General features: G+C 48.4%; 1 protein-coding gene across 1 annotated transcript; it reads right to left on the reverse strand.

The window, feature by feature from the left end:
• Positions 1-24,699, reverse strand: si:ch73-335l21.1 (insulin receptor substrate 1-B). The gene is made up of 4 exons (XM_061293226.1): positions 23,988-24,699; positions 15,428-15,729; positions 12,013-15,112; positions 1-1,338 (listed from the first exon to the last, which is right to left on the reverse strand). The coding sequence occupies exons 1-4, from the start codon at positions 24,391-24,393 to the stop codon at positions 1,331-1,333; spliced, it is 3,816 nt and encodes a 1,271-aa protein (XP_061149210.1). The 5' UTR covers positions 24,394-24,699; the 3' UTR covers positions 1-1,330.
• Between the last annotated feature and the right edge of the window lie 265 nt (positions 24,700-24,964).

Here is a 24,964-nt window from a genome sequence, read left to right on the forward strand (position 1 = left end):
TGTTCACCACAACAGCTTTATCTCAAAAGTGTCACGAGAATTGTGAGGCGAGATCGGGGCCGCTTCTTCCAATTGCTTGGAAAAAGAAAACAGTTACATTTCAAACAAAGCAAGAAAGTTGAGCGCTGCGGGCTACTGTCCAGTTTTAGCACTCGAGAGTTACGGCCGACCATAAAGTCCCCCCCGACAAACAAACGACTTATATACATCCAAAACGAGATCACGTACGGAAAAAAAACCCAGATGTGGTCTGGGACGAAGACCAAGAAGTGATACATAGGTCAGGTAAGACAAAACTGACAGGCACTTAAGTGCTGATGCGCATACTCACAAATGAGTTTGGAGAACATTTCCTAAAAGCTAGCGAGTTAGCATTAGCGTGGCCGTCAACACCACGAGTCATACTATACGTTTTTTCATTGTCCTGAGAGCAAAAATAGACGGAGGGAAACGGATTCATCCAAATGTGAGGTGCCGTATAGGTCAAAAACATTTACCTCCCACTCGCACAAAAAAATTCACACAGCAAAAAAAAAAAACTCGACACACACACACCTAAAAAGGACACGCAGCAAAAGATACTAACACTTATCCAAAAACTTTTTACGCGCCCAAAATCCTCTCACACAAATAAAAAAAAAAAAAAACACAAAATCTTACACGACACACACAACAAAAAAATTCTCCCAACCAACCACAAAAACAATTCTCATTCACACCCCAAAAAACCTTCACAAAACTCACACACAAAAAAATCCTCACACTCGCTGGAAACTCACAACACACCATAAGTCTTTCGATGAACATGAGTCTATGTGTGAGAGGTAAGTGTTATTTTTGGCCTACCAGCAAACGGCCGGCCAGCTCGTGCTGAGTCGGCCGGATGGCATTTTTTGCTACGCGTTTTGTGAATACTCGTGGTGTATATGGCTCTATGTCATGAGAAAAAATAAAAATAAACCTTTCAGGAGGGGGGGGAAAAATAGTTCGTATGACAAGATTGTTTGAGGTGTTGTGATTTAAAAAACAAAAACAAAAAAAATGGGTTCACTCACCCTTGGGAACATAATGTCTATATTCGAAGTAGGCACTTTTTTTCCCCAGACCTGTAAATATTTTCTTTTCCATACACTTAATAGTACTATTTTATTTTTGAGTGGCTCTTTTTGCCTGGGAGAACTTTAATTCCTTTTTTTTTTTTTTGGGGCTCCCACTCACGGAATGAAAGCTATTTTTGGAGAACATCACTTGGCAAAAAAGAGAAGTCTCTCTCCGGGGACGTGTCCAATCCCCCCCGAAAGGAGCAAACGGACTTCCAAAGTCGCTGGCATCAGCACTCTGCGAACAGACACAAAGAAAAAAGTTTTTGCTTAGAACACTCCATATGCAAAATTAAATATATGATACTTGGGCAGTGATGTCATTTTCAGAGCTTTGGTTTGAAATGTTTGCACACCACCGGCTTAGAAGCATATCATAGATAATAATAGAAATAAATAAATAGCTTCACATGTATATACAGAGCTGGTTGCCAATCAGGAAAATCAAATTAAATAAACACTAGAATATCTCATCCAGAAGAACACGGTGACCCGAAACTACGTAAAGGGAGGGTAAACATTGCGAGTAAACAGAGAGGGGGGGGGGGGGGGGGGGGTCGGAGTATAAAGGCACCTGACGCTTGTTTGTTTTAACAATCAGGTCAACGCTGCTGTCAATGGGTGCATAGCGCTCAAAGTCGAGCAGTCGCATGAAAAGAATATCCGCATACGGTTACACAATGTACCGTATTTTCCGGACTATAAGGCGCACCTTCAATGAATGGCCCATTTTACAACGCCCACCTTATATGAGGCGCACCGGACTATAAGGCGCACCATTAATGCATCATGTCAGATTTTTAATCCAAATCAAATCATTCTCCATTTTATCTTTCTTATTTCAACTTCAGACGCAGCAAATGACTTTATAATCATAGAATAATGATCCATAGTCTTTTTGAGTCATGATTCATAGTCTTCAGCGGGCCACTTATGATTGACTTCATGACACAATGCTTTGGGCCAGTTTAAATTTAAGAATTTGGTCCATACATAAGGCGCACCGGACTATAAGGCGCACTGTTGGTTTTTGAGAAAATTTTAGGTTTTTAGGTGCGCCTTATAGTCCGGAAAATACGGTACTTAAAATAATCATGCCTTAAGTCGTACGTAAAAAAAAAAGAACCAACGGCGTTCTGTAGGCGTAAAAAGCAGGACAAAAGAGGGGCAACATTCAATAATGAGCAAAAACTTGGGTGAGCTAAAATACTCAACTTCCTGTTCTCACCCTTTGTTAAATTTACAGCCTCAAAATTGTGAGTCGCCCTCTAGTGGTCAACAATGGAATCACACTATCCAATCTGTTCCGCGTTGAATGGATTTAAGCACGGTGGCTCGACTGCGTGGCCAAAATCTTGTGTCGACCTATTTTTGTGCTCCGCTTATACGTCAACCAAGTTTAAAACCGGGACGAGTCGGTGAACGAATTGAAGCTCCCTCCGGCAAAAAAGACGTTTGCCTCTTTCAAACATCTGACTCAATCAATGGGCTCTGAAGAAGCCTGAGAATGATCCTCCTCATTTGAACGAGGTGTGTTGGAGGAAGGGAAATATCGAGGACACCCATTGCTTTGATCGCTGACCCCCTCCCATCTCTACTCGTTTGTCTCCTTCCTGATGCAGCGAGCTCGCGTTAGCCCCCGAAACGCAGCCGCGATGGCTCCTGCAAATTAGACCCCCCCCCCCCAAAAAAGGGGCCGCTCTAATTTGCTGCAATGACACGCAGCACTGCATGCGCACTATATTTAGTCTCATCATGATGAGGCTTCTTCAATGGGAGACATGTTAAATTACACAGGGAAAGACTGCCTGAGGTTAATTCACTGACTCACACTCGCCATTCCCTCTGTCAAAGAAAAATCGCTTTTTTTTAGTAAGGACTTTTAGTAAGCCTTAGGTACTCCATGTGGTTTGACCCATTGGCTTTTATTCTGTACCGTAATTTTCGGACTATAAGTCGCACCAGTCATAAAATGCCCAAAAAAGTGAAAAAAAACAACATATATATGTATATAAGTCGCTCCTGAGTATAAGTCGCCACCCCCCCCCCCCCCACCCAAACTATGAAAAAAACCGCGACTTATAGTCCGAAAATTACGGTAAATGAAAATCTATGCACGAAAAGTACTAGCGGTATCGCTACTTTGAATCAGTGAGTGCTCAAGAGAGGATAGTGGGCTCGTTCTGTTAAAAAAAAAAAAAAAAGCGCTATCAAAAATCGTTCATTTTGTGTGCCTTTTCAGAAACGAACTTCCTGCGTAACAACATGCGTGTTGAAATAAGGCGCTTACAGAAGCCATGATTAGCCTCAAGAGTCTGACAGTTGCCGCAAACTGCTGCCTGGCTTCCTCTTGAGTGATGTAATGAGGAGAGTGAGTCTGGGGCTGCTAACTCACATTAGCTTGTCTATGGCGTCTTTCCTCTAACGTTAGCATAACCCGAACCCGAAGCATACAGCATTAGGTCTTGAAATCCATGCTAACTCACATTAGCTTGTCTATGAGGTTTTCCAGCTAACGTTAGCGTTTAACTGCCACCCTAAGCGTATAGCATTAGCCACAGGCAGGTATTTTCTAGGACTGGAGTCGACTTGGGGGAACGTAAAGGTCGTGACGAATGCTGACATGACAGGGGGGCTGTGAATTTAGCACATGTGCTCTTCAAAGTTATTTTCCAACATTTTTTTACACAGTGCGCAGCTGCCGGGGCCGGAACAGAGGGCTCACAAAAACCAGTCCGGCGTGCACTTTCACCTTGGCACTTTTGAAGCAATGCCGAGCGTTACGTAACAAAGCGACGTGGAAGCTATGCGGCGTGTAGCGCGCGAGAGCGAGACCGAAAAAAAAGCTGAGCGTGCAAATTGCGCATTGTTGAATTTTGCCATTTGAAAAAGCCTGAGAATTGAAAGCGCTGACGTCACCGTGTGCTCATTTCACAGAGTGGGCATTCCAGGAGCTGGAATGTGTGGGGACAGGAAGTCAGTAGCTACGCCAGTACCGAGTGTGTGGGGGGGCATTGGGAGGGCTCGGGGGGGGCTTTGGGAACGCCGTGTCAGCCTGTGGGACGGGGCCTTACCGTAAAATCCCCTCACAACAAGCAGCAGTCGCTATCGGACAAAGGTTCTACCGTTACGGCAACGCTCGCTGCATGCTAACAAATGCACAGGCTAACAATTGGCATCGAGAAGAACGATATTCACATTTGAGGTGTGAAAGTGAAGCAAATCGATGATCAAAGTCCAACAATTTTGATCATCGAGTTATTTGGCGACGCCTCCATGAAGTCATGCTCAACCCTAGTTTGATCGCTGAACGCTTGATCGCTATGGATTTGTGATGTAAATACGGAAGCCACCCCACCCAAGGATGACCTCCTCGTGGCACAGCGCACCTATTCCAAATATGTCCCGCCGCACCTCCCCACAATTCCAGCACCAAATCTCCACATCAAGACGAGAACCTGAAAATCGACACATGTCGCTGCCCCGCCTCTCTCTGTACGCGCTTCCAAAATCGACTGGCTTTCACATCTTGTTTTCAAATAGTTAGATCCCGGGGGCATAGTGGGCGGGGCTTGTTCCTGCGTGCATGCAAATTGCCTGGAACAAAGAAACGGTTGCACACACCGTGAGGCCTTTTAGGAAATGAGCGCGCGCGTGTGTGTGTGTGGTCGCTTGTGGCGGGCTTAGGTCATAGCTGTACATGACTAGACGTGAAACAGACACACAAACGAGACATGAAAGCCCCCCGCTAATGGCTCACATATGTAGCATTGGGTGGGCGACGTCAGCGCCATGACGCACGGCCCGGCCCGGTGTAGCGTGTGCGCTCTGCAAAGGCAACATGTGATTATTCTGCAATCTGCCAGACCCTCACTTTGAACCCCCCCCCAACCCCAACACAGAACAAAATGTCACCACCTGGCACACATGCAGCTCAAGCCCTTGTGAATACCGTAATTTTCGGACTATAAGTCGCACCGGAGTATAAGTCGCACCAGCCATAAAATGCCCAAAAAAGTGAAAAAACCCCACATATATATGTATATAAGTCGCTCCTGAGTATAAGTCGCCCCCCCACCCAAACTATGAAAAAAACCGCGACTTATAGTCCGAAAATTACGGTACAAAGCAAGTTCTTAAAGGCAAACGCAAGCACGTTGATTGAGTAGCTAGCATTGGCGAGGTCCACTTCCTGCGTTTTGTCGCTAATAAGCGCAGCCGGAGCGTACGTTGGCGTGCCTCCCTCTGCTTTTCACAAAATCGAAGGCTGCGCTGCCTCGTTAGGATGATTCAGTCGACAACAACCCCGAAACGTGGCTCATTTCCACCGCCCCGTCCGAATCGCACGTAAAGACGTCCTGAGAAAGACGCCAGGCCCGTCCAATGCCAGTCCCAAAAAGAAAAAGGGAAACTTTGAACTTAACGGGGGCCCGACAAAAACTAGCAGGCCCACGCGGTAACATAGGGCTCGTAAAAATAATATACGGGCCTACACACGCACTTCCCCTTATAAAGAGTCACACGCTGTCTGTCACACACAAACACACATACTGAGTGCCTCGAGCAAAGTGGGCAATGAAGTAAAAGGAAGCAGTTATCGTTATTGGACGGCGGGCGCTGACGCCAAGGTGACGCGGAGGTGAGCCGGCCGCTCCAGAAGCTTAACACGCGCTTTAGCGGCAACGATGAGCAAACACGTCGGGCTGGCCTCCTTTCGCGTCCATCTGCACTCTCGACTTACGTAAGGTGCGCCGCCTCTCACTCTTGTCCTTGGAGGAGGACAACGGTAATGTTGACAACTCATCCGAAAGAGCTCTTTGCACCCTGTTAGCGGCATTTGAACTACCGTTTTTTTCCACGTATAATGCGCAAAATTTAACTAATTTATTGTCCTAAAATCTGGGGTGCGCATTATACATGGGTACAGGCTTTTTTCCAGCATCAACATGCCATTTTTAGGGTGCGTATTATACATGGGGGCGCGTTATACATGGAAAAAAACGGTAACCCTGAAATCGATTGTGACTTGGTGACGTACGCTCCGGCGACTCCACCTGACGCGCGCGCCCGTCCAAATACGCTCGACGACTCGTGCATAAACAAACACTATTAAAGTCAGACCCGGTCCTTGAATGAGAGCTGGCTTGTTAGCCAGACGCTAATCAGATTAGCGCTCACCGGGGATAAGCTCTTTACGGACAGACCCGGTTAGCGGCGCAGCACGCTGATGCCCGGCAGCGCACGCCGCGCGGCCAAGATGTGTGACGTGACACTCGTGAAAAGAGGAAACAAGGGTGGGCTGACAAAATGAATGTGTGAAAAGATCCCGGGACCCCTTCTCCTTCTATGCACTCAGTCACCCCCAGCTTTTGCAGGGGCCGGAACGCATCTAATACCGGCGCACACAGTCCACACTATGTGGACAAGATCAGATTGACCAAGGGAGCTGGCACCATGCCACGCACGGGGCGGGCGGGCACACGCAAAAACGCATACTCACTCACTCACTCACTCACTCACTCACTCACTCACTCACTCACTCACTCACTCACTCACTCACTCACTCACTCACTCACTCACTCACTCACTCACTCACTGCACAAATCAAACGACTCTTCTCACTGGTGTGTTTTGTAGTCGTAGCGAAAGGAACAAACAGATCAAAACAATGCACAATACCATAATTTTCGGACTATAAGTCGCACCGGAGTATAAGTCGCACCAGCCATTAAATGCCCGAAAAAGTGAAAAAAAAAAACATATATATGTATATAAGTCGCTCCTGAGTATAAGTCATCCCCCCATCCAAACTATGAAAAAGAAACGCGACTTATAGTCCGAAAATTACGGTAAGTTATTCTTTATTCATCTTGCACTCGATAAACACTCTTTATATTCAAAAACTAATACTAAAACTAATAAACACATTGAAACTAACTGAATTTAAAAAAAAGTCCAAATGAAATCAAAAGCAAATCCATGATGCCTGCTTTTTTTTCTTCAGTCAGCAGAAACCCTGACTGTTTTTTTTCCCAAAAGCTTTTGTCGAGGAAAAAGTCACCACGACCTTCTCAAGTGCTTGACGATCGATAATGCATAAAAAAAAAAAAAGCTCCTTTTGACACAAACAATACAAATTGCCAGAAAATAAACATATTGGCCATCCAAGCCTCACGTCAAGGCTTACAAAAGCGGGCCAAGATTTATAGAAGGGCAAAGTTCAACCTTCAACAATATTAATGAAAACTCAAATGGTGAACACACAATCCGTAAGTAAAATAAACATTTGCGCTTAGGCGTGCAAAATTTTCCACTCCATTTGCATCCATTATTTTATGCAGCAATCCAAATCCAGCGGACACCTTCTTGGTAAATACCGGAAAAACCCCAACCAGGCCCCACAATGCAGGTTTCACAAAGGCGTGTGTGTGTGTGTGTGTGTATATGTGGGGACGCGCACATGTTTAAACATATCTTAATAATAGCAAAGCCCCCCAAATAAAAAAATTAAACAAAAACACTGGGCCTCAAACGTGCCTGGGCAGGCTGGTTCCGACCGCCTACTTGTAAAATATTTCTCCTTGTTCATTCATTACAAATTGTCACTGTGTTTATGATCCGGCAGCCTTAGATTGGCCCAATCGGACAGAACCGCTGGGCTGATATTGCCGTGGCGGCACACGCAGATGACCTCATTATTTAAAAAAATAAAAAACGTCCTTTTTGCCGCAGAGATGAATACAAGCACACGTGGTGTACACACACACGCACACACACACACAACCTTCAGCACTCGGCCAAAAGCAAAACAGAGGCGAGCTTGCCCGATTCCCACCCAAACAAATTCAGTCCGGGAATTGAGCTCGCTCAATTTCCTTCACTTTAGCCAACTTATCTGACCTCCTACTCAGACAGGCTTATTTTAAAACAACCGTATTTTCCAGACTATAAGGCGCACCGGACGATAAGGCGCACCTTCAATGAATGGCCCATTTTAAAACTTTGTCCTTATATAAGGCGCACCGGACTATAAGGCGCACCATTAATGGATCATGTCCGATTTTTAGTCCAACTCAAATCATTCTCCATTTCAGCTTTTTTATTTCAACTTCAGACGCAACAAATGACTTTATAATCACAAATTAATGGTCCATAGTCTTTTTGAGTCATGATTCATAGTCTTTAGCGGGCCACTTATGATTGATTTCATGACACAATGCTTCGGGCCAGTTTAAATTTAGGGAACTTGGTCCATATATAAGGCGCACCGGACTATAAGGCGCACTTTTAGGTTTTTAGGTGCGCCTTATAGTCCGGAAAATACGGTACTAAAATCAACTTGGATACAAATAGAGGCTGCAAAACGTCACAGACATTTGAGGTCCATTTTAAATGGCGGAACAACACGATAGAAAGGATGAGATTAAAAATTGGGTTACATAAGACAGTGAACGTGCTACTGTGACACCAATACTGTAGCCCCGCCTCCTAGTTTAGATACTATCACCGCAGTGATCAAGTAGGAGTTAGCAGTGCTATGCTATATTGGCGCTAGCAGCTTTAAAGACGTGTAAAGCCTTCTAAGGGGCGAGGGGGGGGCAGTAAGGGGGAGGGGGGGGGTTGTCATGTACCTTCCACGTGGTTCCCATTTACATAACGCAGCCTTAGCCTGACCTGAATTCCACAGCCGGGGGGACACACCTGTCATCATAAACTAGCCAATAAACGCACTCTGTGTGTGTGTGTGTGTTTTCAAGGGCCCCGCCTTAAGAAAAATGCGCGCTTGCATGAATCCAGCCACTTTCATTCGTTGGTTCATTCAGTGCACTGCGCAAATCGTCTCCTCGTAAGGGAATCAAATTCACGTCACATGCAAAGTGTCTCGACAAGTAGGAGACAGCTAGTGATCCAATTGTCCGTTTATGCATGCGTTGTGTCCAATTAGCAGCGCCGACAGACCTGACTCTGTGTACTGTGCTCATTAAAGACAGAGGTGATGGGGGCGACATAGATTAGCCAGGTAAAAGTTGAGCCGATTACCGTTTTTTTCCATGTATAATGCGCAAAATTTAACTAATTTATTGTCCTAAAATCTGGGGTGCGCATTATACATGGGTACAAAATTATTTTTATTTTTTTATCCGGATATGATACAGAGGCCGCCATTACAGATGCGCTTTCTCCATCTCGTGCTTTCGCTGGAGGAGATCGCGAAGGAACGAGACCAAAATCCTTATCGGTCGGGCTCCAGTTGATAGCTGCAGATGTCCGTTTGTTGGGGACGCAATCGCATATTGTGCACAGATTGACTCAAATTGGTTGCCTAATCTGAATGAAAACAAATCCAAATTTTCCCATTTGAATCAGAGCGTGTCATGACAAATTGTCATCAGAGAGAAACATTTGGACGGCACGTTCCGTCTCAGTCGAGCACACGCCTAGAAGTAGCTAAGAAAATATTTGGTGAGCGAACGCCGTCCTAGCGTAAAAAAATATTTGACCGGCGGGTGCGGGAGTCGGCAACTCCCGTCTGAGACGTTTCTCTCCTTAAGTTAAAGTTAAGACACCTGATTCAAACGATCATCGGTATGGCGAGCTTGCCTACTAGGGGTGTAAATGGCGGGTTTTGTCACGATACGATATCATATCGATACAAAGAACTACGATACTTGCCGATATCTTAAAGCCTGCTGCGATTCATTCACGATATATCACGATATAGTGCTCTACGATCGTTTTTTTTTTTTTTTTTAAATAAAAAATATAGAACAATATCCTGATTTATAACAATTCATACGCAAAATCAACAAGGTACTGCAAACTCTATTTAGGAAATGACAAGAGTATTGTAGTATACAAAGTGCTTATTTTAACACTGAACTTTGATGTCGTGTTTTTTCTTGTTTACGTTTAGCATCGATGCCAATAAATCGTAGAGCATTATATCGATGATGGGTATTGCCTACCCATGGGCTAGTGTCTCGGCTGTCGGTCGACTAATGCTATGCTAGCAACAAACAAAAGGAGTTTTTAAATTTTGAGAAGCAATTTAGCTTAGCACTAGCTAAGCCCTAGCTGTTGGTCGACTAATGCTACGCTAGCAACAAAGAAAAAGGGAGTTTTTAAAATTTGAGAGGCAAAATAACTTAGCACTAGCTAAGCACTAGCATTTGGTCGACTAAAGATTCCTTTGTTGCGCCGCCGGCCAGGGTACGGTCCTGGAGGTTTAAGTTAGTTCAAACAAAGAATGTAAAGCTTTTCAACGGGCAGACGTGTGCTCCACTCCGACACGTTTGACCGATATACGTGAATATGGCTTTGTAAACATCCGATCAAGATAGAGTGGCAACAGTGCACTTCATTTAACATTTGGATCAAATTTGCTTTGACTATGGACGTGATTTTGGGGAAAGGTACCACGGACAATTATTTCGAGTCAATCGGGTCATTTGGCGGCCACTGTCAATATGAACAGCTGACGTGGGTTTTCAAGATGCGATAAGCACACGGTTTCCAGATAAGGTCCCCGTCATCACAGTAGAGATGACATTTAAAAACACATGAGGACCGAGATAACGCGGCGATTCTAAACATTTATTCTTTGTTTATGATGGCTCCTGGCTCATTGACGTCATCCCCGCCCGTTGTGCCGGACCAGTGAGATTAGAAAATCGCCTTTAAAGGATGGATCGGATGTCGCGAAAGGGCTCGGGGACTTCGAGGTGGGCAAACTATTTTTAATTTTTGAAATCCATCATCTGAGGACAAAACCAAAGCCACGTTGAGAATAATACAAAGTAGTGACCATCAGGAAAGCAATCTGGGACTGTAAGGCCATTTGGGAGATCCCCAAGACCCCAACAAAAGGGTTATTTGTCGTCGGGAGGGGGGGGGGGGTAGTAGGAGGGGGCTACGCAGATGAAAGAGTCCGAGCGCGGCCCAAAGGCATTTGTGAGACGGTGCGACTGAACCCGTGGCCCCGTCTCACATTCACAGTCAATGTGTCACATTCTCCCCCGCTGCAAGTATTTCCATTCCAAGACCTGTGCGGTCTGAAAAGGGCGCGCTTGCTCGCCACTCCCGCCCTCACCATTCCGCGCCGTTTTGCGGCCAACGCATGCGAGGACGCAATTCAAAGTGGAAGCCGCTCGGCAAACCGCGAGGCTCGGCGGGGCCAAGCTGTCACAAGAGGCTCACTGTGGAACGCTTCGGTAAGACGGCCCAGTGTTTTAGCGATGCGCATAAATCCGCACGGCCATTTAAACGCTCCTCTATCTGCTCAGGCTGCAGGCGCCGAGTTCCTAACAGTGCAGACAGTGGCCAAAAAGAATGTTTGGCAATTGGAGGAGGTTGGGGGGAAACATCTCCCAGGGTTTGAGGCCTTGTTTAGCTGCGGTGGTTTCCCCCCCTGAAGGAACATTCTTGGGATGCAAAGAGCATTCATTACAGTATAGGCGCAAATTCTTAGAAATGACAGGAATGGATGAGGAGAGTAGCAAAAAGACAGACAAACTGATGAGTGGATCAAATCCAATTCCACTTTGGAATGCATGGAGAAACGCATCGGATCGACTTTTTATAGCAAAGGGGGAGAAAGCACGCGTGGAGCTAACCTGAAGGTGGCCAGAAAAACAAACTCCTAAGGGGAAGATTCATGTCACACTACAGGACCATTGGCTCAACTCTGAGTGGGACGCTTGGATGGCAAGTCTGAATGCGTCCTTTGTCTGGAAACGGTGCGGCAGTGAGATGTTTGCGACGAGGAAACAATGGCTCAAGCCGAGCGGAAGCATCGGCCATTCTATTAGGTATAGAACAAGAGTAAAGCTGCGCCACTTCAACTTGAAAAAAAGGAAAAGCGGTCCTGCGACATTTCAGAAGACAAAAATGTATTTAAGAAACTTCAGGTTACCTGTTCCCTCCTTGCTTGGGTTCTGATGCGTCCGAAGCTCCTCAGACTTGTAGAAGTCAATGCTGGCGTAGGTGTTGGCCGCGCTGGAGCTGCTGCCGCTGCTGCTGCTGTTGTTGTTGCCGACGGCCGCGGCCCCTCCTCCGACCGCAGGGCTCGCACCCAGCGCCGAAAAGAGGCGCACCGATGCCTGGCTCCCCGGCAGTCCGTCCAGGCCCAAGTGGGGGCTCTCCTTGTTGGCCAAGTCCAAGTCTATGTAGTTCAGGCCTTGCTCTGCGCTGGGTGTTTGCTGTTGCTGCTGTCCAGGGAAGGGTGACGGAGCGGGGCCATCCGGGACGGCACAATTGCGCCACGGAGTGCTTTCGAAACCCTGCCGGCGGCTCCCGGCCTGTTCCGGGAAGAGTGACGATGTGGACGAAGAGGGGGTCGAACCAGAGGTGGAGAGGGAAGACGAGGCCAGGAAGCTTTCAGAGCAATGTCGCCTGCGTCCCTGGGGGTCAGCGCGGATAACTTTGGCTCCGTGATCCGGATTGGGCCCCGACTTGGCGAGAGCAAAGTCTAGACCCCGTGATGCGACCGAGAGTTCAGTCCTAGACGGGGAAGGAGCTTTGGGTGAGACACTGGATCTCGGAGCAGTACCGTTATTCAGACTGAAAGCCATGACCGTGTAGTCCCCGCACGATGTGGGGGACTCCGACTCTGGGACAATCTCTCGGGTTTTCCTCAGCGGTGCATCGGCAATGGCTACCGACTCTTCACGAGGGCCGCTCGATTCGGTATCGGAGACTTTGGAAGCCAGAGCCAGCGTTGGAGGCGTGTGGAAAGGAGGAAAAACCAGCGGGGTATGGGGTGAGGGCGAAGGAGAAGGACCCAGGTCCATGTTGACGTATTCCGAAGCAGCCGGGGGAGTGATGGGGGCGGACGGGCTGCGGGAGACGGGGATGAAATTGGCAAGGCAAGACACCGGTCTGTGTTGAGGAGGCTGGTTGTTTGTACCACGAGGGTTCGAGGAGCCCTGCCTGAGGCCTCGGCCACGCCCTCCCGCGACCCTGTGCGGGTTGCTGTTCTCCCCCTTAAACTCAATACTGACATACTCGCCGGGACTCTTAGGTTCTGGGGGCAAGGGGTTCTCACGGACCCTGGGAAGCGTGTTGGCCTTGGATACGTCAACAAACAAGCTCACGGGTCTGCTTCGAGAGTGGACACCGTGTTTTGGCAAGCCGCCGGAGCCCCGTCGCTGTTGGAGCTTAGTTCCATCTTTGGACCTCCCGCCGATGGAGCTCGCTGCTCTTTCCTCACTTTCGCCGAGGCTCTCGCTGCTGGCCGAGCTGGACGAGTACGAGGAAGAGGAGAGCGACTGGTGCCTCCCCGCCATTGAACCGCCGACGGGCGTTTGCTCCTGACGCCCTCCTACGGTCCGACCTCCCCTACTGCCGCTCCCGTTAGGACGTCTGCCACGGCCTGGTCCGTCGTCAAAGTGTCTGGAAGAGGCGTTGTGTTTGTATGACCGGGGGAGGGAATAGTAAGAGTACACCATTTTGGGGACTTGCTGTTGAGGACTGGTCTCCGAATGACTGCGTTCTGAGGGAGGGGGGCTACCGCTTACGGAGCGAGCGCTGATGGGCGACATGTTCATGTAGTCACTACCCGCCCTGCTGTCGGCACTGCCGCTGCCCAGCCAAGCCCCCGACGAAAGACCGCCGCGTTGATCGGGCGAGCAGCTGCTATTGGGAGACATGATCATGTAGCCGTCAGAGGCGGGCGGCGCTCGGATCTGCTGCGGTGGGGACACGCTACTGTTCGGGGTCATGGCCATGTAATCATCGGCGGCTTTAGCCTCCGAGTCTGGGACGGAAACAGCCAGTGATTGGGAAAGGGACACCGGAGACTGAGTAACCCCGGGCAGCATGGACATGTAGCCATTATCCACTCCGACGTCAACAACACCACCTGATCCCGCACCTGTTTCGACTTTAAACTCTCCTGCCACATCCAAGTAACCTCCTCCTTCCCCTCCTGACCCAGTACTCAAGAGGAATTCCCTCTGCGTAGCAGAGGACGTGGATGAAAACGACTCGCGGCTGGTGCTCCTTGACATGATTGCGTAGTCGGCCGAGTCTTCGTCTGCCGGCTCCTCGCCTCTGTGTTGGCACGGGACCAGCCTCTCCAAGGCCATAGGAGGTAAGGAGGCGCGCTTGCTCAGCAACTTACGTTCAGCTTCGCCTTCCCGGCTAAAGGATCGACGCAGCACTCTCCTTGTCTGGCCTTGGGAGCCGCAGACCGGCGCTCCGGGTGCTGGCAAGGAGCCTGACGTCACGCCGCCATTGCCCCCGCTGTGCTGGCCCATTAAAATGTAATTGGCTCCGTCCTCGCCAAGGGACTGGCTGCCAGCGCTGCCGACCGAACTTCCAGGCAGGCTGGGGGAGACCAGAAGAGTCTGTTCTCCCGGACTGGAGCCATATTCGTCTGAGGAGCCGTAGTCGCTGGGTGAACCTGAGACAGAGGCGCAATGCATGGCGACACGACTGTAGGGACCAGAGCCCGCCCCGGGACCGGCACAAGACGCGATGCCCCCAAATTCCGATCCGTGCCCAGAGCTGGAGGACAAGCTCGGGGCCGGGGAGGGTGCCGGTGTGGAAATGGAGCGCATCAGACCGAGAGGTGTTTTAGAGGTGGAGGTGGGGGCCGAGCGAGTCGACTTTGACCTGAGGATCGGCGTGTTGGAGCAAGAACCGTTGGCCGAGGGACTGGAGCCGGGAACTCCCGTTAGGCCCTCCTCGACTTTGCTCCCGTCGCTGGCAGCGCGAGACCTCGGAAAGCTGTGTCGAGGGGTAGGCGAAGCGCTGGAGCTGGTAACCCCCGTCCCGCCGTTACCTCCTCCGGGAGGCTCGGTTCGGGGTCGACGGGTGAAGCCCACCTGGCTGGGCGGAGGGTTTGAGTGGTGACGGCGTGTGGGAACGCTGATGGGGTTGGAGGCGGTCGCACCTCCTCCTGGACCGGAGTTTGACTGAGATTTACTTCGCTGGCGAAACTCCTCACTGAGCGCCTTCATCGCCTCCAGCAACGTTTCATGCATGTTCTGGGCAACCACCGAATCATCCACCTACAAAACACAAACACCGCATACCACGTCACACGTTTTTGTGGTGCTCAATGCTAACGTCGTGCAGCAACATGCTACCCTGAAACGTGCTGATGCTCTTATTATACGCTTTATCTGTCTGTCTGTGTTGCAGCACCATTGGTGTTATTGTAGTGTTTTTTGAAGGTTTGTATTTACCAGAACATCTATGCTAATCTACATTAGCCTAAATCTATGGCTGGCTTTTCAGATTGCGGTTTTGAAATGTGATATGGTTGACTTTTTTTTTTTTTTAGATGATAGGGATGTACACGATGAAGAAGATAAGAGACTTACCTGCATCCAGAACTCGCCGGGGCCCGTCACAGCCGAGCGGCCAACCTCAACGAAGAAGAAATTTTCCGAATGCCCGCAGCGCCGGACGTTCATGAGCTGCAGTACCACAGCGGCGGCATCGGAGTTGAGCTTGACGAAGTTGATGGTTTTGTCCGTCAGGCAGAGGCGGTAGATGCCCACCAGGTTTTTGGCCTGACCCAGACCTTTGGGCCACACTTTCACCTGCCAAACCTCTTTAAAGGCCGGCCCAGGGTTGGGGACCCCGTAGTCCCCGGCAGCACCTTTGTCACAGGGGTTCTTACCTAACGAGCACAGGACAGAAACGCGGGCTTGGTTACCTTGAACCGTGGGAAGCGATTTAGCGCTAGCGCTACCAGCAGCGCCACTATTTAGCAGGCTTTGCTTCAGACGCAGCTTTTTCTTTTGATTTTCAAGCAGATAAGAGCGAAAAGTGAGCATGCACGAGCTTGCGTGACCGCCTCTGAACCTGCGGGCTTCATACCCGGGGGTCTCGTTAGTCAACCGCACACATACAATCAAACACAAGCGCGCATACCGCCGTGGAAAGAGTCGACTGCTGACGCCAACAATGATGAACAGTTCGGGGAGGAGGGCAGAAAACCAAAGTAAACTGACACTTAACAATGGAATGTGCCAAAAAAAACAAAAAAGGGCTGGGAAACCATTGAGGGGAAGATTGAAAGGCTCCGCCCACTTTGTCAACTGATCATTAGCACCGGCAGCCCATTCGTCTTTTGCGCGGTGATTATTAAAGCGAGAGCTCTTGACGACGTCTCGAAATAACCATTGACATTCAGCGGCTTCGCCGGTGCTCGCTCATCGACTTTCTGGGTTTGATGTGTGTTGCCCGCCCGACAAAGGGAGCTCCTCAAAACAAACACTCGCACGTGTTGTAGGAATTTAAAAGAGAGGAAACCACATCAGGTTTCTCAGAGGGTCGAGAATAAAAAGCTATAAAACATGATTAGAAAGAACATTTCTGGGGTTCTAAGTGACCCGGTACGTCGGCGCAATGACCGGTAGTTCTGCTGATCGGATGTCTGGCTCCGTCAAAAACACAGAGGAGCATTTAGAAGTTGAAAGGGAACCTCGAATAGATGGCAGCCTCCACACTGCGTCTGCGGGAGATGACTCACTCAAGGCCATGCGTGGCCTCTTTTGTGCTTCTCACACAGCTCCTCCGTTAAGATTTAAAACAGGAAGATGCAGTCGATAGTTTAGGGGGGGGGGGGGGGGACCATGGGAAGATTGCGAAAAGAGAGCGACTGTAAAAACAAAACGTGTGGGGACAAAACCATTTCAAATGCTACGTCAAAGTGCTAATTTGGGTGTAGCGTGATTTTTCATTTCAAGAGGCCACACACAAAGAGTGTCGTTTGTTTGGAGAAGGACACAGCCTTAAACTTTATACACACACACACACACACACTTTCATCAAGTCCACTCAGTGTCAAAACCCCAAAACTCAATGAACACAATGAATGAACCCAAATCAACATTTCAATGTCGTAGAATGGAATTTTCAAATGGCAAAAGCAGCCATTTTGAAAATAAAGTGCTCTAGTCATTTTGAGTGTTTTTTTTCTACATATGGATATGTTGTACATCATGAAATATGAACATTTTAAATGATAAAGCCAGAGATTTGTTTGCACTATTGTTGTCATCAAATTTTCAGTCAGAAAACTAATGGCAGTAGCTCAACTGTATTTTACCGTTTTTTTCCATGTATAATGCGCAAAATTTAACTAATTTATTGTCCTAAAATCTGGGGTGCGCATTATACATGGGTACAAATTTTTATTTATTATTATTTTTTTAAAATCTGGATATCATACGGAGGCCGCCATTACAGATGCGCTTTCTTTCTTCTCTGCTGTTCCATACGAACACAATGCTCTGGTATCAGACGCTTGCTCGATCACCTGCTCGTTTGCGGTCACAATGTACCCTACGCAAATCCGAAACATTTCTTCGCTATTGAGTATGCTAGCGCAGGCGCAGTAATACTGACCGGCAGAATAACATCCGGTTGTTCCCAATGATGATCTTTTTTCTGAAATCATTTTACCTTCACGGACTTAAGTAGGAGTCCAAATTTGGGTGCGTATTATTCATGGGTACAGGCTTTTTTCCAGCATCAACATGCCATTTTTAGGGTGCGTATTATACATGGGGGCGCATTATACATGAAAAAAACCGGTACATGAACTTGTGCTAAGTCATCGCTTGTGTGCGTTACAAAACATCTGGAGATTTTAAAAATAATGTAAAAGAGTCAATTGCAACAGCGAGGAGCTGGGTCGCAATGAGATGATTTTTTCAAAATCATTCTGGGCTACTTTACACACATTCGGAGGCTTCATTCTCAAAAAGTACATTTGCGTCTGTCAGAACCCGTCTTCTCTTGGTTACGTAAAGCAAGAATTGATTCTGCTTGGAGCAATATGAATTATGGAGCACCTCTGCCTTTCCTCTCCCCGGAGGCGCCTTGCCGCCGGCACGAAAGCTCCAGTTTTGACGCAGCCGCCAAGCACAAAGGCTGCGGCCGGGAAACGTCCGCCAAACGTCAGCGAGGTTTCGAAAGCGTTTGGAGACAGCCACCTGCCGCAATGTGGTTACCTTCAGAAAAGACATCGGCCTCATTTGGTGACCTCAGAAAAGACATTCTTGGAATGAGGGGAGGAGAGAGCAAGACAGACTAATATCGTACTTAGCGGGCGAAACTACGAGTTTTTTTTTTTTTCTTCCCTGGTGCCACTTGATGTACAACGTGCCGCCGTTCGAACCACAAAAGCAAGCACAAAAAAAAGTGTCGACATTGCCACAACTACCGTTTTTTCCCATGTATAATGCGCCCCCATGTATAATACGCACCCTAAAAATGGCATGCTGGAAAAAAGCCTGTACCCATGTATAATACGCGCCCAAATTTTGACTCCTACTTAAGTCCGTAAACGTAAAATGATTTCAGAAAAAAGATCATCTTTGGGAACAAGCGGATGTTATTCTGCTGTTATTCAGTATTTTTTGTACCCATGTACAATGCGCACCCCAGATTTTAGGACAATAAATTGGTTAAATTTTGCGCATTATACATGGAAAAAAACGGTAGGTCACGACTCAATTCATTTTTGCTCAGGCTCGTCCGAGACAATTCCAATTTATGGCATTATAGACTCTTTTTCTATCTGTAAGTCAGCGCTCGGAGCTCCTCGCATTTCCAAGGGGTGACCTCATCGGCTTAGCACGCCGTGGCGTGGCGTGGCGAGATGCTTTTCCACACCGCAGAGTGTTTTTCTTTTCTCTTTTTTTCCCCCCTCTTAAACCCCGCCCACCCTCAATTGAGGCTTTGTACTCCGTTCCGTGTGACCCCTTCCCTCGTTTCAAACTTGCTACTTCCTCAGGCGGGCCGCAGCGTAACTCCTCCGCCCGAGAACACGACGCTTCGCCGCCGTCTGCCAAAGGTTCAGCTCGCATGTGTTCCCAGTTATCCAGCCAGCCAGCAAAGGAGGCATTTAAGGATGGGACCCACACACACACACAAGAAATAAACAGCAAGGGAACCTCAAACGACTTGCACGCGCGGGTTAGCCTGCTGTTGAGCTAGTAAACGCGGCCACTGGGAACACAATGTGCTAGCATTCTTGGCCGCAGCATGCTTGAGTAAAAAAAAAAAAAATATGATCAGGTCATTGAAAAGGGATGAACAATTCACCCAATGTCAAAATTCTTTGTTTTTCTGGGGGGGGGGGGGGGGGGGGGGCAGCAATTGTGCCAAGCAAGTGAATATTTCATGTCACCTCAATTTTAAAACTACTAAATTTTTTAAGTTGCGCTTTGCTGCAAAAGAAAAAAAAAATAATGGAGCATCCGAACGGAAGCGTCGCATTCACGCTCGTGGATTCAATTGCATCCCAAAGGACGCGTGAGGAAATTGAGGGGGCGGGGCCAGGAACGTAAAGCTGATCAATTCGGGGCCGCTTCCTGACCGCTGCAACCGCAGCGCTAATGTGCACCGGCAACAATAATCGATACGGTAAAAGCTTCCATTTAAAGGGAGCCACTATGGAACATGGCAGCGCGGTACGGGACTGGTTAGCGAGTCTGCCTCGCAGCTCCGAGGATCTGGGTTTGAGTCTGGATTTTCCGTTTGTGATTTCCGATGCCGCCATTTTACAGCGTGTGCTAAATTGTTAATGTGGCATTAGCTGTCATCAAAATGTCTTCCAAGCGCTCTTCTCAAACGTGGTTCTTTTTTTCCCTCTCTTCTTTTTAAATCATTCAGCGCAAGTGCCGAGTCAAGGTCCCGCTGTGCGTCGTCGGTGCTCACGAGCGTCTTTAAGAGTAAACAAAAGTCGAATGAATGTCTGGAACGCTATCAAGCAAAAACACCCGCATCCCCCGCAGGTGCTCCGCCTTCGCTCTCAGGTCAAAGACAAAAGATAAGCGTGTTGTCAAAGGCACACATTAGCCAACAGCATTAGCGGCCAGAAAGTTTGGCGCGGCCCGGCAAGCCAAGAATAACTCGCAAGACTTCCTGCGCCGGCTTTTTCGGGACAAAGGCCGCAGTGTGCCACCGGCGGCCGACACTCGAGACAGCAATTAGCGCCTGATTAGGGGGATGAGCGCCCGCTTAGCGTGGCTTAGCGCCTAATCGGGCCATGCGGATCTCATTGGGCCAGGTGGGGCAGCGGCATCCAAAGACGGAGCTACAGAAGGCTTCATGCATGTGGAAAATGGCGCTTTGAAAAATGGCATCAAAGTCGGGAAATCTCCAAACAGATTCGATGGGCGAGAGAGGAAAAAGCTCAAAAAACGAGAATTGAGCGTCGCCAGCGCGACTTTCAACTTCTGCCCGTCTCAATCTTGGAAAATATCAAAACAACCGCCTCAGTGTTGCGACTTTTAATGATCAGTTTCATTTATTGATGAGGACTCAGCTAATTGCGTAGCAATGACGTCACAGGCGCAGCCGAGCTCCATTTTGGGAACCCTCAAAGACCGCTCGCGACACTTTGATGGCGCCGACGGCCGCGGCCGTCCGGCTTGCGTCTGTAAGCCGCAGATACAATTTCCATCTTGTTTATAGCTGGCGCGGCAGCTCCAAATTTGGAGCTGCTATTTGGTTTTATGGAGGTCAACAATTCTTGAGGTGGTGCCAGAGCCGCGGGGAGAAATTTCCTGGCCAACGGCGAGAGCCGGGCCGCAGCGGCACGCCGCCCCGCTTCATCGAGGTTAAGCTTTTACACACTCCACTGACTACTAATAGCTGAACAAATAGCCGCACTCAATACTGACACTGTAGTCGCTGTCCAAAAGTGTCTTACTGGACTTAACTGAATAAATAACTGCCATCCGCGTATCACCGAGCACGGCGGCAGGCCCGTGTTTGTGTAATTAGCGCCCGCTCGAGGAGAGCTCGTGCGATAGCGGATACTTTGGGCCGCTGTTGCAGCAATGCAAGGGGTCCAGATCAAAAGTTGGGCACAATGTAAGAAAACAATCATCCAAGTGACTTTGCCCACCAGGCAGGAATAGTTTGGGATTATTGTTTGGTTTCTTTCGATTTTTTTTTCCTTTTGATCAGATTTATTTATTCATTGATTTTACAGTTCGTTTGTTCATTTTTGAGCTTTGTTTAGTTTCAGCATTACCGTTTTTTCCATGTATAATGCGCAGAATTTAACTAATTTATTGTCCTAAAATCTGGGGTGCGCATTATACATGGGTACCAAAAAAATATATATTTTTTATTTTATTTTTTAATCCGGATATGATACGGAGGCCGCCATTACAGATGTGCTTTCTTTCTTCTCTGCTGTTCACTTCAAACACGCTCCATACGAACACAACGCTCTCGTATCAGACGCTTGCTAGATCACCTGCTCGTTTGCTGTCACAATGTACCCTACGCAAATCCGAAACATTTCTTCGCTATCGAGGTTGCTAGCGCATGCGCAGTGATACTGACCGGCAGAATAACATCCGGTTGTTCCCAAAGATGATCTTTTTTCTGAAATCATTTTACCTTCACGGACTTAAGTAGGAGTCCAAATTTGGGTGCGTATTATACATGGGTACAGGCTTTTTTCCAGCATCAACATGCCATTTTTAGGGTGCGTATTATACATGGGGGCGCATTATACATGGAAAAAAACGGTAGTTTTTCAAACATATGCATTTACGGAAGCAATTTGTATTTCATTACATTTTTCTCAACGAAAGTTTTTTTCAATTTTACTTTGACTCATTTGGCTCATTTTCATGAACGATAAAAACCAGTGCCCGGATTATTACGACGTTAGCAACAATTTGAACACAAAGGGCAAATTAGTGCCGTACTGATGAGCTTCTCCTCAAAGCTGTCTGTCTGTCTGTCTGTCTACCGCCCCCACGTGGCTAAGGCCGGTGCAGCAGAAAAGGCAGCTCACAATTAGGCCATTTCTGATCTGGATCTGCTTTAAAAATCAGCTGTGGATTTTGAGACCTTACATCAGGGGCACTACTCGAAAGGCTTTCAAGTCCCCAGGCAGCGTCTGACTCTTTCAAAGTTGACACAATTTCACCTGCAGCGCAGCACCACCGCCCACTCGCTAGCGCTTGTTGCCAAATCCCGCCCGGCGGGCTCTGAAAAGAGCCTCTGACGGCGCCCAGGGCGCGGCTCCGACACTGCAGCATCTCTTGGCTTCCCGGCTGGCTTCCAGTCTGCATGCGAGCTGTGAATTTTTCAAGTAGGGCACAAGTTCTTCAGTGTACCCACGGCTGTGCGCCGCATACCAAGAGGCCCGCCCTTATGACTCCACAGTGTTCAGAGTGAGTCGTTTGCCGGCCAACGCCGTTTTCGGCCGTAACCTTTGGTCACTCCGGCTGTTCTCCTTGTTTATTTGCTTTTTTTTTTTCTTTTCATCCGCCCTTTCCAAAAATGAGCAGCAGCAGACCAACCCGACCGAGATTGCAGCACGGTCCGACGTCAGGTTTCCCTGATCGATGCAAAAAATGGAAGGTTGTGTGGATGGTGACGAAACGACCCAAACAGGAAGTCAGCCATTTCGGGGCAAGTTAGGACTTCCACCACAAACAGGAAGTCCACCATTTTGGTTCGAATAAGTCATTTTCGATCCATTTCGTGACCAGCAAGTGCGTCCACACGGGAGGCTGGCGGACATGTGCTAAATGCTAGCCTAATGCCACTTGCACATAAACACGACGGTGTCAAGACAAAGTGTCCGGGCTGAGCCGCTAATCAGCCGCTTTATGTAACAGAGCAGCAGGTCATGTGTGAGGAGCACCTTGAACTCTTGTCATCTTGTTTGCCCGCATTGCGTCACCAAGCCTGAGAGGCGAAGGAAGGTCGAACAGGTGACTGTGGAGTGGCCGCGCTGGCTGGCTCGCTCGCCATCGGCGCTTCGCCAGCTGTGTTTACACAGGCGGCCAATAGACGCGATCGGGGAATGCGCGGATTTCTGGCTACTTCGGGCACCGTTGGAGGAAACCGGAGAGTCGGCTGGAACTTCTTGATCATTGGCGCATGAGCAGATTTTGCAATATGTGCACACGTTTGTGGGGGCTTAAGCAAAAAAAAAAAAAAAAAAAAGAGGCACCCATTGCCAAAATGTTTCACATGATCCAGAAAATCCACAGTAGCAATATTTAATATTGTGATTTACAGAGGAGGTGAAGGGAAGCTGGACTGGCTTTAGAAAGTCTACACACCCCTGTTCCAAGGCAAAAACTTTGGGGGCGCAAACAAACAGATGGCAATCGCGATTAGAGCTCACGATTAGTTGATCAACGGTGAGCATATTTAAGTTAGGATGTTATTTTTTCCAGTCTTGAAAATGTACAGTTTTTCATGCATTGAAAAAAGAAGTTTAAAAACAATATATATACCGTAATTTTCGGACTATAAGTCGCACCGGAGTATAAGTCGCACCAGCCATAAAATGCCCAAAAGAGTGAAAAAAAAACCATATATATGTATATAAGTCGCTCCTGAGTATAAGTCGCCCCCCCACCCAAACTATGAAAAAAACGCGACTTATAGTCCGAAAATTACAGTATATATATTTTTTGGGCCATACTGCCGATTCATATCTGTTTGATAAAATATATATATATATATATATATACACGTCTGTTGCTCGAGCAAAACTAGAGTCTATCTGTGCACGTGCCTGCACTCAGTCTGTATATGAGAGAAACGCCATGCTGTTTTCTTGAGGAAAGAAGAAGAAAACAAACAAGTCAACTTGAGCTGGCTGCCTCTTGAACACGTTGGCATCCTCCGACATAAACAAGTTGCGAATATCGTTCCCAAACTCTCCCAGATGAGAGAAACCACATGCACAAAATAACAAGCTTCCATTCTCGCTGCAAAAATGCGGCTTTCCTGGCATGGACATTTAAAAGAAGGGAGGAAAAAACTCCTCAAGCACTCTATAAAGGACGCACGCGCATGCACGTTTCGAATGGTCACTGCAGCCTGCCACGTTTGCCTCGCGCGCGCGCGCGTCTGTGTGCATGCGCGCGTACTGACTTTTGCACTGCAGGTCCACCATGGCCTGGTACCAGTCGTCCTGGTCGGCTTCGTTGTCAGCGGCGACAGTGAAGCTCTCGGCGCGCGTGTACAGCACGATCATGTGCTTGTTCTTGGAGTCGGCCCGCTTGTTGATGTTGAAGCAGGTCTCCAGCAGCACGGCCTTCTTGGGGACGGGGGCCTTGCCGCGGAATTTCTTCTCGCTTTCGTAGTACTCCAGGCGGGCAGCGCCGCGTTCCGAACCCGAACGCAGCACGAAGTAGCGCCGGTGCATGGACTTGTGCTTGCGGAGGTAGCCGCTCTTACGCACGTCCTCGCCGTGCTCGACCGCCTGGGCGTCCATGGCGTGGCCCGCCACCAGCGACCCCCAGCCGGGCGACGCGTTGTGTCCTCGCGGCGAGCTCATTCAAACATCTCCCGGCTCCCCCCACTTGGCCATGTGAGATGGAGTGCGCCCCCCCCCCGCTTCTCTGCAAGTCTTGTTTACGTCCGTCCCTTCTCGTCCTCCTCTTCACGCAACTTTCACACTTGGCGCAAGCACTTCCGAACGCAATTAAAACGCATTTCAGGCATGCGTTGATCCGCTCGTCCAACCGCGCCGCCTCGGTTCGGCGTCCCCGGTGGTAGATCCACTTCTGTGGGACTGTCACTCAACTCCACACGCTACACGATGTCCTAGTAGTACTCTGGAACGCGGTGCGTTCACTGACGCGGTTTTGAGCTCGGAGAACACACTACCCGACCGCGTGGTCGAAAGAGTCCTTTTTATTGTCACTTTGATGAAATGATAAAATCGCAATGTGCTTTCGTTGTAGCAGATCCACAATTGAAGTACCTGGATTTTTTTTATTTTTATCTTTACCTCAGAAACGAACTACTTCGCAATACAAGATGTACCTCGTAGTATTGTGGAACGTGGTGCGTTCACTGACCTTGTCGTGAGTGAGATTTAAAAAAATTAAGCTAAGCCAAAAGTG

Source organism: Syngnathus typhle, linkage group LG1 (assembly GCF_033458585.1).
Source record: "Syngnathus typhle isolate RoL2023-S1 ecotype Sweden linkage group LG1, RoL_Styp_1.0, whole genome shotgun sequence".
In the NCBI taxonomy this organism is placed as follows: domain Eukaryota; kingdom Metazoa; phylum Chordata; class Actinopteri; order Syngnathiformes; family Syngnathidae; genus Syngnathus; species Syngnathus typhle.